At 38.2% G+C, this 21,934-nt stretch overlaps 1 protein-coding gene across 2 annotated transcripts in view; it reads left to right on the plus strand.

The window, feature by feature from the left end:
* LOC126418842 (palmitoyltransferase app-like) overlaps positions 1–21,587 on the plus strand; it is a 197,461-nt gene extending 175,874 nt beyond the window's left edge. Inside the window, exon 9 of one of the 2 annotated variants that reach the window (XM_050085824.1) lies at positions 21,469–21,587. In XM_050085824.1, the coding sequence (XP_049941781.1) occupies positions 21,469–21,533 (65 nt within the window). In that variant the 3' untranslated portion in view covers positions 21,534–21,587. The remainder of the gene's footprint in view (positions 1–21,468) is intronic. The other variant, XM_050085823.1, reaches the window with a different exon arrangement.
* Positions 21,588–21,934: the final 347 nt, after the last annotated feature.

The raw sequence follows: 21,934 nt of genomic DNA on the forward strand, positions 1-21,934 counted from the left end.
TTTAAGCCAGTTTTTATAACATAGTCATCAGCCAAGTAAGAAACAATATAAAATCCTATCCTAACTCTGAAATTGTTTAAGTTTGGTCCCTGGGTACAGATATGCTTTGCATACTCCACTGAACAGAAAATTATTAATTAACGCTTTGACTGCTAGAGATGTTATCCCTGCATTTCATGCTGTTTGTGTCTTTATTGTCATATACTGCTACCGGCATTGAGACACACCGTTCAGATCACAGTATAGTTCTGCCGCATAGATTGACTTACTAGTCCAGTCAACAAAGGAAAATTAGGAGAAAAAATTCGTGTAGTAATAAATTTTTATACAGTGGTAAGAGGGAGTGTCATGAACAACATACAAAAAATCCTGACCTGTGGATTGTGAATGCTGTAGAAGGGAAGACACTTTCTTATGTTTTTCTTGAATGATTCTTAAAATGATGGTGTATAGCGAAAATGTTTCCCAGTACAAAATTAAACGACATTAAATGTCCTCCAAGAAAGGTCTTACTAATTTTTTTCTCCAGCACAAATAGTTTCTGCATTGTAGGGGGATGGAAAAATCCGTTATTTCTAAAAATAATGTTATAATACTTCTAACAATTTTTTAGTGTGCTGCCAATTCCTGTTGACATTCTGCTACAATATATAGGTACAGAGATGGCGGGCCATCTTCATATGATTAGGCAAGTACTGAAGAGCCGAGGTGTACGCACAGTATTTATGCCAAATCTCTCGTGCAAAATGTGCTGGTGTCTTTCGGCACCCGTGTCAGATGATGACGTGTGTGGCAGCCAAGTTGTGTGTACTGACCTTGGTAGTGGATGTGAGAGATAATCTTAACCATTGAGTATCAAATGACCCCATTGCCTGTGACTGGATAATTTTTAGTTCTAGGATTCGAGTTTTTATCCAGTTCAAAGCCATTATCAGCATGATGTACTTTCACTGATTCTTTGATTAGTGAATCCCAAAAACTGGAAACTGGTGCTAAAATTTTTGTTCTATTGTGTTCCATTTAGTATCCCATGGAAATATAGCGTTCTGCTACTGCTGATTTTAACAACTGCCAAAAATGGGTGTATCTTTCGTGTTCTGTACAACACTCGTTGACAGTTCATGTCATGTGGCCTATATATGCAACACCACACTCAGGGAATTTTTTAAATGCTCACTTTTTTTCAGTTGTAAGTCATCTTTAACGGATCCAACCAGATACAAGCTCTTCGCTGCTGCATGGAAGATAACCTTGATTTTATTTTTCCCAAGCAATCTGTCTATCTTAGAAGACTCATTCCCAGAATATGGAAGGAACGCAGTTGATTTATAGTGATTATCAGTGCCCTCAGTGTGTTGCTCCTTGTTGTTATAGCTAACCAAATAATTGGTGGAAATACGTCTTGCTGATAATCTTCTACACCATGACAACTGCTTTCAACTGGATAAAAATTGAAATCCTATAATTAAAATTATCCATTGATAGTGGAACCATTGGGGTCATTTGATACTCAATTCGATCATTTGTCACTTCCATCACTGAGGGCAGCATACACAACTCGGCAGTCACATACGTCATCACCACACGTGCCCCGAATTTTGCTTGTGTGAGATTCGGCATAAATACTATGGGTGCACCTGTGCTCTTCAGTAGTTGCCTACTTGCCTGAAGATTCCAGACATCTCTGGGCTGAAATATCGGGGCCGAATGTTGACGGGATCTGGCAGCATGCCCAAAAATGTTGAAACAAGAAATACACCAGGAAAAGTTCAGAAATTACAGTGTTATAATAGTATAAAATTAGATTTCTATTAAGTAAATTGGGTTAAGATAAAATATTAAATGTATATACCACATCTAAGTACAGTAGAACTGTATTGAGGGATAAATTGTGTTCTGGGCTTGTAAAAGAATGGAAGGGCTTGGGGGGAGGGGAGGTGGGGGCAATATTGGAGCATGAGGGGATGTAGTTTGCTGGATTGTAATCACGCATTTCCCTCCTTCATAGGTCCACAAACTGAAGAGCAGTCAGGTGATTCCCCACTATCTCTATCCATTACACCCCAAAAAGCTACTACAGGATGTTTCACATAGTTAATATTGGCCATTCTGCAGCGCGTTCCTGACGGTGGCTAGACATGCCCAGATGGCGATTACTTTGTACGTAGTATGTTAACATTACGTGGAATACAGATATGAGTTACCAGTAACACTAACACAAGAAATGCATACGGACAGAATGTATGTAAATCTCTGAACACTGTGTCACTCTGGTAGTAGGGATATTGATTCATAGTTAGCTTGTACAGCAGCTGTAGTGTTAATCCAGGAAAGGCAGTATCCTCCACCACTAACACTGATCACTTTTTATTTTGCAGACAAGCTCTATGTCCTCAGCATTTCCTGTCCAGTTCTCTTATATGGGTGAACAAATAACTCCACTCACGTTTATGTAGCAGCTATTTTCAGTTTCTTAAATGGGAACTTACTTGTGGTTGTTAAATGAGCTCCAACTGTCTGCCACACTGAAGAGCCTGTCTCAAGTGTATCTTGCTGTCAATGTGTATTCGGGCATCTAGATTTCATTGTCTCTAATGTCAGTGCCTGGATCACTTTTCCAACATGACGATTATCAAATCCATCACCCCAGTCTCTGCTCTTGGAATTTGTGAAGAGACCCAGAAGCTTAAATTGGTTCCCTCTGCAACATAAATAGATCATGCCTAGGTGTCAAATAAGTCAAGCAATTCATTTCAGCAGATTACTGCTTTGAACCTGAACATGATCAGCCCCATTCCATCAGGTATTCTGTAGGTGTGTGCTAAATGGCTCCAATCAATGCAGCCCACTCTAAAAGTGTCAGCAGTTCCTGAATGGAAGAGATTTATGTAGTCTACCACTGACACAGTTAACAATAATAAGTAACACAATTAATGGTGAGAGAAGTGCAATAACTTTCGGACTATTCATTGATTCATCACAAAATGACTATGGCATGTTACATGGCTTTAAAATGCACTGTCAGTGATACACAGCCGCAAGATGCCACATTTACCAATCCAGTCTCATTCCTATTACCACTACATCTACATCTACATGACTACTCTAAAATTCACATTTAAGCGCTTGGCAGAGGGTTCGTCGAACCACAATCATACTATCTCTCTACCATTCCACTCCCGAACAGCGTGCGGGAAAAACGAACACCTAAACCTTTCTGTTCGAGCTCTGATTACTCTTATTTTATTTTGATGATCATTCCTACCTATGTAGGTTGGGCTCAACAAAATATTTTCGCATTCGGAAGAGAAAGTTTGTGACTGAAATTTCGTAAATAGATCTCGCCGCGACGAAAAACGTCTTTGCTTTAATGACTTCCTCCCAATTCGCGTATCATATCTGCCACACTCTCTCCCCTACTACGTGATAATACAAAATGAGCTGCCCTTTTTTGCATCCTTTCGATGTCCTCCGTCAATCCCACCTGGTAAGGATCCCACACCGCGCAGCAATATTCTAACAGAGGACGAACGAGTGTAGTGTAAGCTGTCTCTTTAGTGGACTTGTTGCATCTTCTAAGTGTCCTGCCAATGAAACGCAACCTTTGGCTCGCCTTCCCCAGAATATTATCTATGTGGTCTTTCCAACTGAAGATGTTCGTAATTTTAACACCCAGGTACTTAGTTGAATTGACAGCCGTGAGAATTGTACTATTTATCGAGTAATCAAATTCCAACGGATTTCTTTTGGAACTCATGTGGATCACCTCACACTTTTCGTTATTTACTGTCAACTGCCACCTGCCACACCATACAGAAATCTTTTCTAAATCGCTTTGCAACTGATACTGGTCTTCGGATGACCTTACTAGACGGTAAATTACAGCATCATCTGCGAACAACCTAAGAGAACTGCTCAGATTGTCACCCAGGTCATTTATATAGATCAGGAACAGCAGAGGTCCCAGGACACTTCCCTGGGGAACACCTGACATCACTTCAGTTTTACTTGATGATGATTTGCCGTCTATTACTACGAACTGCGACCTTCCTGACAGGAAATCACGAATCCAATCGCACAACTGAGACAATACCCCATAAGCCTGCAGCTTGATTAGAAGTCGCTTGTGAGGAACAGTGTCAAAAGCTTTCGGGAAATCTAGATATACGGAATCAACTTGAGATCCCCTGTCGATAGCGGCCATTACTACATAGGTCACAGAGAACATTACACAAATTAAACACATCACAGCCATTCTTTATAGGAACATATTTTACATAAAAGCTCATTTGGCAGTTGCAAGTAAGTAATCGCTTAATAAACTAAAAATAACTCTGCTATATAAATGTCGAGCTTAGTGATGTTATTTTGTCTACTCACATAAGAGACGTGGATAGCAAAAGTTGAGGAAGGATGTTCTGTCTGTAAACTGAAAAGTGAGCAGACTTCATGGTGGAGGAAGCCATTTTACCTGGAAGAGCAATGCAACTGCCGTACAGGATGATTGAGAATCAATTTTGCTTCTGGCTGTGTACAGAGATTGAGGCACACCTGTTCATAAGCATTTCTTGTGTTAGTATTGTTAGTAGGTCAAATCTGTATGCCATCGAGTGTTGATGCGACCCCCCTCTGGGCATGGGGAAGTGCCATATAATTTTTTGAAACATCCTACAGTTGCTTGTTGTGACTAGTGGGGTACAGAGTGTGAGAACTGCATGACCACAATTGAGCAACTTGTCTTTCCTCATGCTTCTATCCTTCCTCACACTCCTCCAGTCCCGTCCTGCCTGTTGTACACCAAGAACACAATTTATCCATTAATACGGTTCTACTACTCTTAGATGATACATACATTTAATATTTGTCCATAACTCACTTCATGTATTATGTTGTTGTTGTGGTCTTCAGTCCAGAGACTGGTTTGATGCAGCGCTCCGTGCTACTCTATCCTGTGCAAGGTTCTTCATCTCCCAGTACCTACTGCAACCTACATCCTTCTGAATCTGTTTAGTGTATTCATCTCTTGGTCTCCCTCTGCGATTTTTACCCTCCACACTGCCCTCCAATACTAAATTGGTGATCCCTTGATGCCTCAGAATATGCTCTACCAACCGATCCCTTCTTCTAGTTAAGTTGAGCCACAAATTTCTCTTCTCTCCAATTCTATTCAATACCTCCTCATTAGTTATGTGATCTACCCATCTAATTTTCAGCATTCTTCTGTAGCACCACATTTCAAAAGATTCTATTCTCTTCTTGTCTAAACTATTTATTGTCCGTGTTTCACTTCCATACATGGCTACACTTCATACAAATACTTTCAGAAACAACTTCCTGACACTTAAATCTATACTTGATGTTAACAAATGTCTCTTCTTCAGAAATGCTTTCCTTTCCTTCCCATTGCCAGTCCACATTTTATATCCTCTCTACTTCGACCATCATCAGTTATTTTGCTCCCCAAATAGCAATACTCATTTACTTTAAGCGTCTCATTTCCTAATCTAATTCCCGCAGCATCACCCGATTTAATTCGACTACATTTCATTACTCTCGTTTTGCTTTTGTTGATGTTCATCTTATATCTTCCTTTCAAGACACTGTCCATTCCATTCAGCTGCTCTTCCAGGTCCTTTGCTATCTCTTGACTGAATTACAATGTCATCGGCGAACCTCAAAGTTTTTATTTCTTTTCTGTGGATTTTAATACCTACTCCAAATTTTTCTTATGTTTCCTTTACTGCTTGCTCAATATACAGATTGAATAACATCAGGGAGAGGCTACAACCCTGTCTCACTCCCTTCCCAGCCACTGCTTCCCTTTCATGCCCCTCGACTCTTATAACTGCCATCTGGTTTCTGTACAAATTGTAAATAGCCTTTCCCCCCCTGTATTTTACCCCTGTCACCTTTAGAATTTGAAAGAGAGTATTCCAGTCAACATTGTCAAAAGCTTTCTGTAAGTCTACAAATTTCCTTAATCTATTTTCTAAGATAATTCGTAGACTCAGTATTGCGTCACGTGTTCCAATATTTCTACGGAATCCAAACTGATCTTCCCCGAGGTCGGCTTCTACCAGTTTTTCCATTTGTCTGTAAAGAATTCATGTTAGTATTTTGCAGCAGTGGCTTATTAAACTGATAGTTCGGTGATTTTCACATCTGTCAACACCTGCTTTATTTGGGATTGGAATTATTATATTCTTTTTGAAGTCTGAGGGTATTTCTCCTGTCTAATACATCTTGCTCACCAGATGGTAGAGTTTTGTCAGGACTGGTTCTCCCAAGGCTGTCAGTAGTTCTAATGGAATGTTGTCTACTCCCGGAGCCTTGTTTCGACTTAACGTCTTTCAGTGCTCTGTCAGACTCTTCACACAGTATCATATCTCCCATTTCATCTTCATCTAGATTCTCTTCCATTTCTATAATATTGTCCTTAAGAACATAGCCCTTGTATAGCCCCTCTATATACTCCCTCCACCTTTCTGCTTTCCCTTCTTTGCTTAGAACTGGGTTTCCATCTGAGCTCTTGATATTCATGCAAGTGGTTCTCTTTTCTCCAAAGGTCTCTTTAATTTTCCTGTAGGCAGTATCTATCTTACCCTTAGTGTGATACGCCTCTACATCCTTACATTTGGCCTCTAGCCATCCTTGCTTAGGCATTTTGCACGTCCTGTCGATCTCATTTTTGAGACGTTTGTATTCCTTTTTGCCTGCTTCATTTACTGCATTTTTATATTTTCTCCTTTCATCAATTAAATTCAATCTCTCTTCCGTTACCCAAGGATTTCTATTAGCCCTCATCTTTTTACCTACTTGATCCTATGCTACCTTCACTATTTTGTCTCTCAAAGCTACCCATTCTTCTTCTATTGTATTTCTATCCCCCATTATTGTCAATCATTCCCTAATGCTCTCCCTGAAGCTCCCTACAACCTGTAGTTCTTTCCCATCTCCTCAAAATCCTACCTTTTTGCAGTTTCTTCAGTTTTAATCCACAGCTTTCTTTAATGCTGTGATATATTATAAGTCTCACTTTTTTTTATTGGAACTTATGAAATAAATCCTGTAGAAGTGAAAAACTCAAACATTTCTTTTTTGTCTGTGCTAGCACAGTGGCTCTTCCATGAGCATCTTTCAAGGGAAGATTTCTTTGTACAGGAGAACTTGTTGGAAGTTTGCCATTATATTTCAAGAACATCAGCCAAGTAAAATTTCTCTAGGCAGGTCCAAAACCAGATAATCAAGGTTTCTGAATACTTTTTGCTGGGCTCCAAGTAATAGTTGCTTATTGGAAATAGGCAGTTATATATAATTTCGTTTCATTGACACAATGGATGCTGTAATTTTAATTCTTGTACTTCATGTACTAGATAGATATTATAGCGTCCAAAGACTGTGAGGTTTTTTGCTTGTGACCACAGAAGAAGATTCAAAATAAGCATCTCTTAAATGTCCGAATGCCTTTCATATCTTCTGTACATATATATATTAGTGTCCAAAACTTAAGGATGAAAAGAACTGGCAAGTAACGCAGTATGACGAATCATAGACCATACATAGAAAGAACTACTCCAGTATAGTACATAAGGTAACTCAGAGAAATGTGACTAACAGAAATGACACTTTTATTCAAGGACAATAATTACACAGTGGTCATCGAGATTTATTAGGGTCACCTGGATATTACAAAAATTTAAACCTCCACTTGGCTGACCATATTTAGGTTTCCCATTGTTTCCTTAAACTGTTGCATTGAAAGTCCAAAGCAGTTTCATTTTGTGATCCTAATATGTTCTCAATCCTTAATGACTTCATCATCAACAGAACAACAAACCTTAATCTTTCTTCCTTTTGTCACTGTTACTGGGATGCTAGGTATGTTCAGTAATATGATAGAGAATGCAGTTAAGATTATTACCCATGTCTTGTGTTGGATTATTCATAAGTATCTCTGTGGTTTTCAGAAGATAACTATCTGAATATTACAAGACATTGCAGCATAAATGTTTATTAAAATTTGTAACTGTTTCTTAAAATATCTAACTGTTTCTGCAAATGCAAAGCTCTTAATATACTTGTATAACAGCAGTTTGACTGTACTTTCTACTTTGATCATCCAGATTTCATCACCAAAATTCCTTTAAATCCAGACAGCGGTATCTCATTTACACCACATTAGACATTAGGATAAAATTTCACACCATTTAAAATTGAACTTACTATATATTTTCCTCTGCTTTAAATACATCAACAGTTCATACTAATTTGATATGCTCATTTTTTCCAATTGTGACATCAGTGTCAACTCAAAGAGTTCAGCATGCTTCCATTACGCCATTTTTCTGTTCTTGATGTAACAGGTCTTGAGAAGTCTGTACACCTCCAGTACGGGATGGTGATCCATGAAATACCTGATGCCACATTTCCTCTCACTAAATCACTGTGACCATCATTCCCCACTGAATACCCACATCTTCTCTCCACATAGCTCACCATGTGCACCATAAAAATAGACACACACTGTCAGCCCATTTACACTGGACATAATTTTATGTTATTTTTTCCTCACCAGACATTACTTTTGTTTTAAGTCTCATTCCTAGGTAAAAATGTTTACGGATGATCTTCACTCCCCTGAAGTGGTATGCGTCACTATAATATACAGAAATAGACACATCAGTGGATAGGCCATCCCTCCAAGTTTTTAGCACGTATTACAGGTGCTCAGTATGCACACAGTTTTTGACATGGCAAATACCACTACGATAGTCACATTTGTGCCTCATACATCCATAGGCAAGAGGAGGCACTTGGCCCATCCTGGAAACTAGATATAGTTTTTATTCGTTATCGAGTTCTCTCAGACTTGTAGCAATCATTTTTTGCGACTTGACTGAGCTATAGCAATAAATAACCATATGTCATGTGTTTTCTTAGTTGTCACACTGTTCATGGGAAATTATGTTGATTCATCGTTGCAGCTGCAGTTTCCATGTTTTGCATCAAGATGGATATGATTCCACATGTAACCATACTGAAAATAATGTCTTGTATCTTTTTCTATCATTTCCTTGTTCAACCTCTACCAAACTTCAGAAAGGAGCCAGTCTAATACCCTGGAGCACAAATTCCATAGTCAGTTCCCAACACAATTTGTGACAGTCATCCATCCTAATTTCCTGTCATACACAATGAAATCACAACAGTAGTTTACCATTTCTCTGTGGAAGATGAAAATCCTTGATACTGTCCTTCTCTGTATATAGTAAATATCCTCTGTTAGTCCTATTTGGTATGGGTCCCATACACTTGAGCAATATTTTAGAATGGGTTGCACAAGTGATTTGTAAGCAATCTCCTTTGTAGACTGCTTGCATTTCCCCAGTATTTAATCAATAAACCAAAGTCTACCTCCATGAGATCACTTCATTTCATATCCATGCATGCTGCTATACCCAAGTGTTTGTATATATCAGCTGATTTCAGTTGTGACTCATTGATATTATAGTCATAAGATACTATGGTTTTTTTTTTTATTCTACATTTCTGTTCATTTAAAGCAAGTTGCCAATCTTTGTGTCACTTTGTAATCTTGTAAAGATCTGACTAAAAATTTATGCAGCTACTTCCAGATAGAACTTCATTATAGATAACTGCACCATCTGCAAAAAGTCGGAGGTTACTTTTAATATTGTCCATGAGGTCATTAATATATAATATGAACAACAAGGGTCCCATTCTGAAGTCACTTCTACATCTGATTATGACTCTCCATTCAACATAAAATGCTGCATCCTAAATAATAATAATAATAATAATAATAATAATAATAATCATACTTTTGACAATACGTGTAGATGTGGTACTTTTCCAAAATCATGAATTACTGAAATTATCTGACTGCCTTGATACAGATTATTGTAATTACATTTTGTTTATTTAATTTGTGATACTTAGTATTTAAATACATGCCAATTTTAAAAGAAGCTCAAACAAGTAAATTTGAATAGGAAATAGAAATGTTGTCCTAATACGAGGCCATCAGAGGAAACACTCAGCATTGACCACTTTAAGAACAGGTAAACTCTAAACTAATAATATTCTCTTCCTTGTTGTCCAAGTGCTGTCAGAACATATAAAAGCTGTTCTGGAAGTTACTACTCTTTGGGCACCCAAGCATAACATTCCATGCACTGTGCCCATTTCTCTCTGTTAGCCTTCAGACAAATGATCTCTGCAGAACATGCACTCAGTGTCTTCTTCTTTGTGTTCAGATTGCGTGTACGAAACATACTATGAATGACTGGAAGATTATTTCTGGTGTTTTTCTCTTTTTCTTTTTCGAGAACAAAACTTTCGCTTCTGTCTCCTTTGGTTCTGCTAAGCTGTCACATATCTGAATTGTTTTGAATGTTCCCTGTACAGAGATGAATGATCACACAAATATTGTTAAAACAGCTACTCGACTTCAGACATTAAACCCCCACGAGCATATACACTCAAAAAAATTGAAATTGAACACCTCTAAAGAAAGGATTCTTGACAACATCCAACTCTGCAGTGGTCTTACTGTCACTGCTGTACGCCTCGTGCACTGTGAGAACTACATTATGATACCCTCCAAGAAAGCTGATCACTTACTTCAGCCAGAAAGTAGCTTTCCCACATTAACATGTTAGTGAACCCTCCTGTAACAGGCACCTTTACTCCATATTCAAAATCATTTTCAGTAATGGTAGTATCTTATGGGTAAATTAAAAACAATGTCAAATCAGAACATAAATAGTCATTTGCGCAAATTAAATTCTAATAGTAGTGAGACAAAGAGTCATACACTACATCATTGGGTATCTACGGAGTTATGTCCCTGCTTATTTCTTTCAGATCGTTATATGTGTCCAACAGCATTTTAATAATTTTTTTAGTTCTTTTGATACGGTTCTTTTAGCTCACTACAGTGATTCTCTTAAGGGGAGCCGGAGGTGTTCAAATCCAAAAATTATGTTTTCTTTTTTTTGCTACCGAAAATTAGAAAATTAATTGGAACATTCGTCTTTAATGTAAACTTTGAATTATTGTTCTACTCGCCCTAGAAGTGGAGTTATTACCATTTTTCCCCACGCCTGCAGAGGAAATGGGCGACCGCTGAATGCATCTAACACCCTCTCGTGACTTCCTGGCGAACTGCTTGGGATTTTCTCGGCCTGGTACGCATACAGCGCCTTAAGAGCGTGGAACATCGTCTCTTTGCTGTTTACTGTTTCGAATTAGTTCAGCGTTGCGCCTGTTGTTGGTAGTATTGTACTTCTTGTGTAAAGCGTTGTTCTGGTTACGATGCCACGTTTTAGTAACCGTGTATATAAGAAGAGGAAGAACATAGGGAAAAGAAAATTAACACTAATACCAAGTTGCGATACTACAATTACTGAAACAGTGCGTTCTTCTGCTAAGCAACACATGGCCGGCCATAGCCCTGTGACATCTTCTAGCAAGAAGCTGACTGGTGGAAGTGACAGATTTCGTGAATATGTTAGTGACAGTGATGATATTAACGAAGTACTGAATATTGGATTATTATCTTCTGTGCTGAAAGAAAGTGTTCTGTGCAAAATGTGTCCAAGTGTAGGAGTGGGACTAGAGATAACAAAGCACTTTGGTTTAGCTTGTGAGATGAAGATAACTTGTGCATGTTGCAAGTATCAAGTGACTTTCTACAATTCACATGCCAGTCTCTTTGGTGAAAATGGATGCTCTAGAGTGTTGGATGTGAATGTTCGACTTGTGTATGGTCTTCGATCCATTGGAAAAGGTTCTGCTGCTGGTAAACTGTTTTGTGGTATTATGAACTTGCCATCGCCTCCAAGCAAATTTGGGTACTACTTGAACTGGTAGGATCCTCTGTTGAAGATGTGGCTTGAAAAACCATGAAGGAAGCAGTGGAGGAATCTGTAGAAATGAACGGTGGTTCTAGGGATTTGGTAGTGGCATTGGATGGTTCCTGGCACAAGAGGGGTCATAAATCCCTGAATGGGGTTGTAACTGCTACTTGTGGTGATAGTGCAAAAGTGATAGATGTTGCAATATTATCAAAACATTGTAGGTGCAAAAATAAAATCAAAGGAGAGCACAGTGGAACCTGTGAGGCAAATTTTAGTGGATCAATTAGAGCAATGGAAGTGGATGGAGTGAAACAAATTTTTGAACGTTCAGTTCCCAGATACATGTTAGGCACAAATACTACCTTGGGGATGGTGACTCCAAAGGTTTCAAGACTATAGAGGAACTGAAACCATATGGAAATGAATTTGTAGTTGAAAAGTTGGAATGCATTGGGCATGTGCAAAAGCGTATGGGTGCACGGCTTCGAAGGCTCAAACAAACTTTGGGTTCAAGTAAGCTCAGTGATGGAAAGACAATAGGAGGGAGAGGCAGGCTTACTGATGAGGTGATTGAACGTCTACAGAGATACTATGGGTATGCTATAAGGCAAAATACCAGTAATGTTAGTGACATGCGAAAAGCAGTGTGGGCATTGTTCCTTCATACTGCCTCTTCCAATGAATATCCTCAACACAGCCTGTGCCCAAAAGATTCCTGATGCAAATATAATGCAAAAAAGGACTATGATCACAAACATGGTTTGCCAGCAGCTGTGATAAATGCAATAAAACCAATTTTTCATGACTTAGCACAGCCAGAATTGTTACACAAATGTCTACACGGAAATACGCAGAATCCTAATGAGAGCGTAAACAATTTGATTTGGAAAGTGATTCCTAAAAGGGTGTTTGTAAGCATAAAAACACTGCACTTTGGCATTTATGATGCAATAGCAACCTACAACCAAGGGAACAGTGTGAAGTTCTGAAGGCATTAGGATTTACAGCTGGGGTGAACACTGTACGAGCACTAAGAAATATTGACAGAGAAAGGATAAGAGGAGCAGAAAGAAGAGAAAGGCATACGAAGTATGATGGAACAACAGGCCAGAAAAGAAGACAGAAGAGGAAGCTTTTGGAGGATGAAGAAGAAGACCCTGATAATCCATCCTATAGTGCAGGAATGTATTGAGAAACTTTGATAGCCATTTCCCGTAAATTAGAATTTTTCGAATATAAGGAACATTTTCTCAAAATCCACTCACGCTAGAGAGATGAAATTTTTATACAGCACTCCTAGTGGTCAAACTTACATTGTAACACAGCCATTTGGCAATATGTTCAGTAGTTTCATTTCAGCTTAATTATAAAGCAATTATTTGTAAAAAATTTTGGGTCATTAATAAAAAAAAATAATTGGACGGAAACTAGAAAAGATACTCCAAAATCCCTCTGTCATAACTGCAATACTAAACCACTCTATATGTAAAAAAAAAATTCAAATTTTTCTATTTGGTAGTTTATTCATAAATGTTCCTCAAACTTAATGATTTTAACATGGGCAGCATAGGCACCTCCGGCTCCCCTTAAAGACTACAAATAATATACTCCAGTGTTATACTCATCAATACAAGAAGAGCTACCACAGAAAGGCCATTGGCAACTGCCACAATGGGGACACGAAAATATATCGACCATATGGAAGAACTGAACTCTGATTTTAGGAGTGACAAATAGACAGTTTGACCATAAGCTAGTGGCATAGTGATCCCAAGACCTCCTTTGGACCGCTTCTTGCATTTCTGGTCAGATAACAACATATTTTGCAGTCACTTTGATATCTGATATGTCCACATGTAGTGCTTAATTGGTATTAATTTCTAATCTTGTCTACAGTATGTTTCACTGGCATGATAATATGTTGTCACTATAATGCAACATGGACATTAACGGGACGAAAGAGTTGTCAAAAATTGTGACATGGCTGTGCATGCCGAGAATGCCTGGTGTGGTACTTAGTCATATTCTGTGTGAACAGTTTTGTTTTGTCAACCGTACCTGGACATGCTGGAGCAATGAATTCTGCCGTAATTACAGCAAGACAGTGCAGACTTCATTTTGCAGAAAGACAGTTCTCCCGGATACTTCCTTTCAGTTGTTCAGTAGCAGCTCATTACTGGACTGCCTCAGCATCACAGTGGATGTGTTTCCCACAGGACACTCCAGTTCTTCAGTGGCCCTCACATACTTCTGAATCAACTTGATATGGTTTCTTCTTATGGAGTTATCTCAAAGATTATGTGTTCCTCACTCAACTGCCATTGAAGAGCTGCATGGAAGGATCATTCATGCAATCACTGATATTAACCATGACGTGGTGGGATGTGCACATGTGCATCCGCAAAATTTTTTCCTGTAAACATATTGCATGCTGACAGTTTGATATGTGTCTGCTTAGTATTTTTAAAGTAGATTACTTTGGTACCTAAATGGTAAGTGTATTTCAACAGTATAAGCAAAGTACCTCTTTTTATCTTGGTAATGTGAATATGGATGTCACTTTTTTCATTGGATGATCAGAAATTATGTCCTCATATGATTAAATTTAGGATATCAGTGAGTTATCAAATAAAGCTAGAAAGGATTCACAAAAAAATGACATTCCCATAATGGTAGATTGAAAATGAATGTGAAACAGGCAAAGAGGGTGATTTATAAAATCCTGCTAGACATCAACAAAAATACTACCTTAACACCCCTCAAAGTGGAGAAACAGAAAATAAACTTTAAGAAAGGGGTGTTCAACTCTGAGCCGTACATAAGAATTTGTTGGCTTATAAAACTTCGCATCTGTTCACATTAATGGATCTTTGGTATTATTTTCATGATCTATATTTTTAGTATTGGCTAGCATAAGTGAAGTAGATTGTAATGTAATTTAACAGCTTTTTTTTCTGGGTTAGGTAAAGCATTGCCCATGGCCAACATATGACTACACAAATGTGGAAAACCTCCAAAAATCATTCTCAAACTGCCCATTAGAAGCAACTTTTAGCAAACTAGAACTGCACTGAGGTAATCCTCATCTCTACATTTTGCCGCATTATTGTGCAGCACGCCAACTGGAATGCAGAATTTGTAGCTCTGTGACTGCAGATGGTGCATTATTGCACACACAGGCTTAGAGGAGGTCCCAATCCTGGAGAGCCTTTTTTTCCACTCTCCTTTAACGTAGAAAGTGGTATTTCCATTTTTTGATTGACATGTTTGGAATTAAATACAGACATACACACCTACAATATAGCACAGCTATTTTCTTACAAAATCTGTTGTGTAAGACTGAATGTGGAATCAGCAAGCTATAATGGATTTTTGTCTTCCACAGAGAAATGGTAAACTACTGTTGTGATTTCATTGTGTATGACAGGAAATTAGGATGGATGACTGTCACAAATTGTGTTGGGGACTGACTATGGAATTTGTGCTCCAGGGTATTAGACTGGCTCCTTTCTGAAGTTTGGTAGAGGTTGAACAAGGAAATGATAGAAAAAGATACAAGACATTATTTTCAGCATGGTTACATGTGGAATCATATCCATCTTGATGCAAAACATGGAAACTGCAGCTGCAACGATGAATCAACATAATTTCCCATGAACAGTGTGACAACTAAGAAAACACATGACATATGGTTATTTATTGCTATAGCTCAGTCAAGTCGCAAAAAATGATTGCTACAAGTCTGAGAGAACTCGATAACGAATAAAAACTATATCTAGTTTCCAGGATGGGCCAAGTGCCTCCTCTTGCCTATGGATGTATGAGGCACAAATGTGACTATCGTAGTGGTATTTGCCATGTCAAAAACTGTGTGCATACTGAGCACCTGTAATACGTGCTAAAAACTTGGAGGGATGGCCTATCCACTGATGTGTCTATTTCTGTATATTATAGTGACGCATACCACTTCAGGGGAGTGAAGATCATCCGTAAACATTTTTACCTAGGAATGAGACTTAAAACAAAAGTAATGTCTGGTGAGGAAAAAATAACATAAAATTATGTCCAGTGTAAATGGGCTGACAGTGTGTGTCTATTTTTATGGTGCACATGGTGAGCTATGTGGAGAGAAGATGTGGGTATTCAGTGGGGAATGATGGTCACAGTGATTTAGTGAGAGGAAATGTGGCATCAGGTATTTCATGGATCACCATCCCGTACTGGAGGTGTACAGACTTCTCAAGACCTGTTACATCAAGAACAGAAAAATGGCGTAATGGAAGCATGCTGAACTCTTTGAGTTGACACTGATGTCACAATTGGAAAAAATGAGCATATCAAATTAGTATGAACTGTTGATGTATTTAAAGCAGAGGAAAATATATAGTAAGTTCAATTTTAAATGGTGTGAAATTTTATCCTAATGTCTAATGTGGTGTAAATGAGATACCGCTGTCTGGATTTAAAGGAATTTTGGTGATGAAATCTGGATGATCAAAGTAGAAAGTACAGTCAAACTGCTGTTATACAAGTATATTAAGAGCTTTGCATTTGCAGAAACAGTTAGATATTTTAAGAAACAGTTACAAATTTTAATAAACATTTATGCTGCAATGTCTTGTAATATTCAGATAGTTATCTTCTGAAAACCACAGAGATACTTATGAATAATCCAACACAAGACATGGGTAATAATCTTAACTGCATTCTCTATCATATTACTGAACATGCCTAGCATCCCAGTAACAGTGACAAAAGGAAGAAAGATTAAGGTTTGTTGTTCTGTTGATGATGAAGTCATTAAGGATTGAGAACATATTAGGATCACAAAATGAAACTGCTTTGGACTTTCAATGCAACAGTTTAAGGAAACAATGGGAAACCTAAATATGGTCAGCCAAGTGGAGGTTTAAATTTTTGTAATATCCAGGTGACCCTAATAAATCTCGATGACCACTGTGTAATTATTGTCGTTGAATAAAAGTGTCATTTCTGTTAGTCACATTTCTCTGAGTTACCTTATGTACTATACTGGAGTAGTTCTTTCTATGTTGTATCATCAATAAGATATGTTTAATCAGTGTAAAACAATGTTTACATAAGTAAGAAACATGCATAAAAATTTCATTGTAATTCAGGTGTTTGATGCTTTCATAGGCAGTCGACGTTCACAGTAATTAGGTTTCGACCCCTTGATTATTTGATAGTATTCAACCTTAGTTCAGCATCATGATATGTGACATACTGCAACTGTTTTCTTCTTCACACACTTTCACACTATCACATTCATACGTAACATAAATTTACAACTATATTTACTTGTAGTGCAGTCTTTTATTATTTTTATCTGGTACCTAACAGTCTACAAGCATTTATCTTTCTTCACTTTAGGACATGTCAATGCATTGTTCCCTGGAAGAAAAAACTTAATACTAACTTAAAACTAAATCTTCTTAGATAGGTGTATAGTGGCTCGATGGCTACTAATAATTTTTTCATATATTCAACCATTCACTTCAGTGTCATTCACTTCAGTGTGCAGTTGTGCTATCACAAAACTTATTTAACGTAATGTGTGTGTCTCTACTTACCTTATAAATCTAAAAGATAAAGTGTATTAGAGACATGGTGTGACCTCTTATTCAGTTTTTGATAAAGTTATTTAATATTGTTTAATAATTATAGACCTCTCCAGTCCTTTTCCTTCACCCTTTTTCCTTCCCCTTCAATCTTTCTGCCTGGAGAAGGAGCCACTGGCTTTGAAAGTTTGCCAGACACAACAGTCTTTTATGTTTGTGTCCTGCTGCCACTTGGTGAGTAGATTTTTTTGCCTATCCAATTAAATAATTTTATCAGTAATTGATTGTTTTCTCTTATTCAGTTTGCTACTTATACTGTACTCACTTGTTTGCCAGCACCAAGACTTTTCTTGTCCATTAAGTATAATTAGTGCGTGCACTTGCAATACTTAAATTTGTAAATATTATACATATATAGAGGGTGTTACAAAAAGGTACGGCCAAACTTTCAGGAAACATTCCTCACACACAAATAAAGAAAAGATGTTATGTGGACATGTGTCCGGAAACGCTTAATTTCCATGTTAGAGCTCATTTTAGTTTCGTCGTCCTCCTACGCTCAATGGAGCACGTTATCATGATTTCATACGGGATACTCTACCTGTGCTGCTAGAACATGTGCCTTTACAAGTACGACACAACATGTGGTTCATGCACAATGGAGCTCCTGCACATTTCAGTCGAAGTGTTCGTACGCTTGTCAACAACAGATTCGGTGACCGATGGATTGTTAGACGCAGACCAGTTCCATGGCCTCCACACTCTCCTGACCTCAACCCTCTTGACTTTCATTTATGGGGGCATTTGAAACCTCTTGTCTATGCAACCCTGGTACCAAATGTAGAGACTCTTCGTGCTCGTATTGTGGACGGCTGCGATACAATACGCCATTCTCCAGGGCTGCGTCAGCGCACGAGGGATTCCATGCAACGGAGGGTGGATGCATGTATCCTCACTAACGGAGGACATTTTGAACATTTCCTGTAACAAAGTGTTTGAAGTCACACTGGTATGTTCTGTTGCTGTGTGTTTCCATTCCATGATTAACATGATTTGAAGAGAAGTAATAAAATGAGCTCTAACATGGAAAGTAAGCATTTCTGGACACATGTCCACATAACAAATTTTCTTTCTTTGTGTGGGAGAAATGTTTCCTGAAAGTTTGGCCATACCTTTTTGTAACACCCTGTAGATATAATGTGTACAGTAACATAGCTTAAGTAAATATCTCATAGTTTAGCATCCCATTCCCGTGTATATAATCCCTTGGCTTATCTTTGTGTGTGTGTGTATTGTGCGGATAGTCATAGCTGTAGTATTGACTCACTCTTAATTTTCTATGTCCTTGTTTATTCAATCACCTTTACAAATGCTAGTGTGGGCTGTAGCTCATCAGGTTTGTTTGTTTTGGGCGCTCCAACACTTCCAGCTGTGCCTGTCTGGCGAGCACGCGGTTGCAGTTTGTTACTAGCTTGCTCTCCAATGCGCATGCATTGCATTGCTCTGATACCACTTGCATTGTGGTGAGTTGTGTATTGCACTGGGTGCTACTGTGCATTTCACAAGTTCATTTATTTGTTTACAACTGGGCTACGCACAATGTGAAGCATTGTATTTAAAGTATCGTCATCTCTAGACACATAAAAGTAAAATTCTCCCGTGCTACAACCAGTTGTATTATCGTTTACAAATTTGACGTATACTAACAACTAACAATATAAATTCTGTAATATGACTTTCCAGCATCCTAAATCTAATATAACTTAGAGAGTATCTTTCACATCACTACCTTGATCATATATAATGAAGAAAGTGTCGATCAAGCTTGTCCCGCAGGTCCTCCCAGATCACATAACTGGAGCCTACTGTGACTGGCTTAAGTTCTGAGGTGTCATGGTGTCTGGGTTAGCTGTAATTTCGACTATATGGACTGTTGGTGTTTGATTACACCATTTAGTACCCTGTGAGGCTCTTGACTGAAATCCTCTTTGCCTTTGCATGTTATTCGGCATATGTGCATTACTTTGCTGGTCAAATACCGTTGTCTGTGGATTATTCGACTGTCTGGGGTATTGTTTTGAGTTTGCCAAGTGATCTGCTGATTATTTCTGGTAGCTTGTGTCTATAGATGGTGTAAGGCTGGCCATACTCTACTTGCCCGTTGTAGTTGTTTTTGTTAAACTTTTGCCCATTTCTTTTGTATCCACCCTTGAATTTATGGCTTTTGCCATTGCTGTTGTGATTACCTTTACCATCACCATAGGTATGTGTGGGGTAAGGTTGCCATCCATGTTGTACTATGAATACGTTGTTCACTTGGTCCGTAAATCTCTGTGGCACTATCTCTGCATTAACAGGCTTGGGTTATACTGGTCTCTCTTTGTATATTAGATCATTGAGTCCAGTACAGATAGAAAGTATTCGGTTGTATGTTCTGGAATGGTAATGAATTTTTCCCTAACATGGGCAGGAAGACAGCTCTTTAAAATTTTCAGCGCATCTACTTCAGATACCGGGTTCGTCCAGTATCTGGTTTTATTCAAATATTTTTCAAAATAGCCCCTTCAGCTTCCATCTTTGCTATTGAATGGAGCTGGGTTGAATACCTCACGTCTGAGCCTCACTTAAACAGCCTCAGACCAATATTTATCCAGAAAGGCTCTCTCAAACTGTTCATAGTAGTGGCAACATTCTGCCACGTCTGTAGCCTATAGTGGAATGTCACCTTGTGTGTATCCAACAACAAATCTAATTTTCTGGGCTTCAGTCCAGGTATGAGGTAAATACTGGAAATTGTTGCTGCCTGAGTAATCCCTCATCTGCAAGTAATGTTGACAAACACTCCATGCTGTCAGTGACAGGTATGTTTACGTTGGATTGTGACATAGCACATGGCAGTTGCGCTTGCTCAACAGGTACAGCTGCCAGCAAGTGTTGCTGCATTCTGCAACCTTTGCTATTTTCCTTCAACAGGCTAGCCAAGTGTTGCAGGTAACCAGTGAAAGTATCTAACTTATCTAAAAGCATGGGTTTGTTTTCTGTCCAGTATTGTTTTGGAATGTCAGTAGTTTTAGCAAGACTGCCTCATAACATTTCCTCTGCTTCCTTTAAACCTGAATCCATTTTAGCTATAAATTGACTTTTTTTCTCTTTTAGAGCTTCTTCTACAGTATCTATATAAATTTTGCAGTCTGACACTACCTTTTCAGCAAGGATGCTGTCCTTATCCAGCAACCCCGCTTCAGCCTTTTCAGTTTTTTTTTTTTTTTTTTGCTCTAAACTTAACTGGTACACTCTTAGGCTTAACTTTTGTACTTCTGTAGGTAAGTTTTTGTACATGTCTTGCAACTTGCTGACTGCATTTGTCATACTTTTTACTGATACATCCACTTGGGATTGCCTCTCCTAAATTTGGGAATATGCTTCACTGAGGTTTTGTAACTCACCTGCTAGTTGTTCCTGCTTATTGTCTACTCTTTCTGTTAACATATTCATATTGTGGGATATTGCAGTAATTATTTCTTGTTTTAGTGGTTTACCTTGCTCTGTCAACTTCCTGAACAGTTAGTCAGATAATTCAGTGCGCATAGTTTTGCTCACATCACTGAACTGTTGACTAATATTATTCTTGAAATCATTAAATGCCTGATTTTGCTGTGTAAACTGTTGTCCTATACCCTTAAGTTGTTGTGTTACACTTTCCTGAAATTCCTGTTGTTTTGTAAACTGTTGTGTTATTTGTTGCATGTGTTGGAACAAACTGTGTGTCTCACAAGTATTTACATTGTTTTTACAAAGTGTTTCCTGTTCTTGCATTCATGATGTTGTGAGCAAGTAATCAAAGAAATTTTTGCTGTCGCACCCTTCAGTTTCAATATTTGTGAAAAATGTTTCCCTCTGAGAACTGAGAAATTTTCTCGTTGAGCATCATAAAAGTGACATCATGATTAGTTATATTACTAGTGTCATCATTTATTGATAGTAGGATACCAACTTTGTTGTTTTAGATTGCCATCGGCCAGTTCACGAGTTGGTGCGTTACCTTCAACTGTTGCCAATCTCGGATTTCTGACATCTTGGCATATTGCATTTTGTAATGAATTTTCAATGATGGCCATTTCCTTTGACTCCATTGTGAATAGTTCTTAACAAAATAATGATTTTTTTTTGTTGTTGCAAAAATGAAATTTTGTTTGTATCGGTACTTTTCAATTAAAGTTGGTTTAGCTGCATATTCACTAATGAACTTGATTATTATCTGACACAGTCTTATAGAATGTGGATGACTTATCTTGCACTTTAATGGTGACTTTGTATAAATTTTTGTCTTTTCTGTAGAAATGCACTTTCTGTAAGGGATATTAATTGGAAGTAAAGGAGCTCATCTACTGCCAGAGAGATGGCGCCAAGCACGGCCATACTAGCATACAGCATAGCAGCTTTCTACCTTTGCCGCTGAAATCAGCATTCCTG

The sequence above is a fragment of the Schistocerca serialis genome, chromosome 9 (genome assembly GCF_023864345.2).
Source record: "Schistocerca serialis cubense isolate TAMUIC-IGC-003099 chromosome 9, iqSchSeri2.2, whole genome shotgun sequence".
Lineage (NCBI taxonomy): Eukaryota > Metazoa > Arthropoda > Insecta > Orthoptera > Acrididae > Schistocerca > Schistocerca serialis.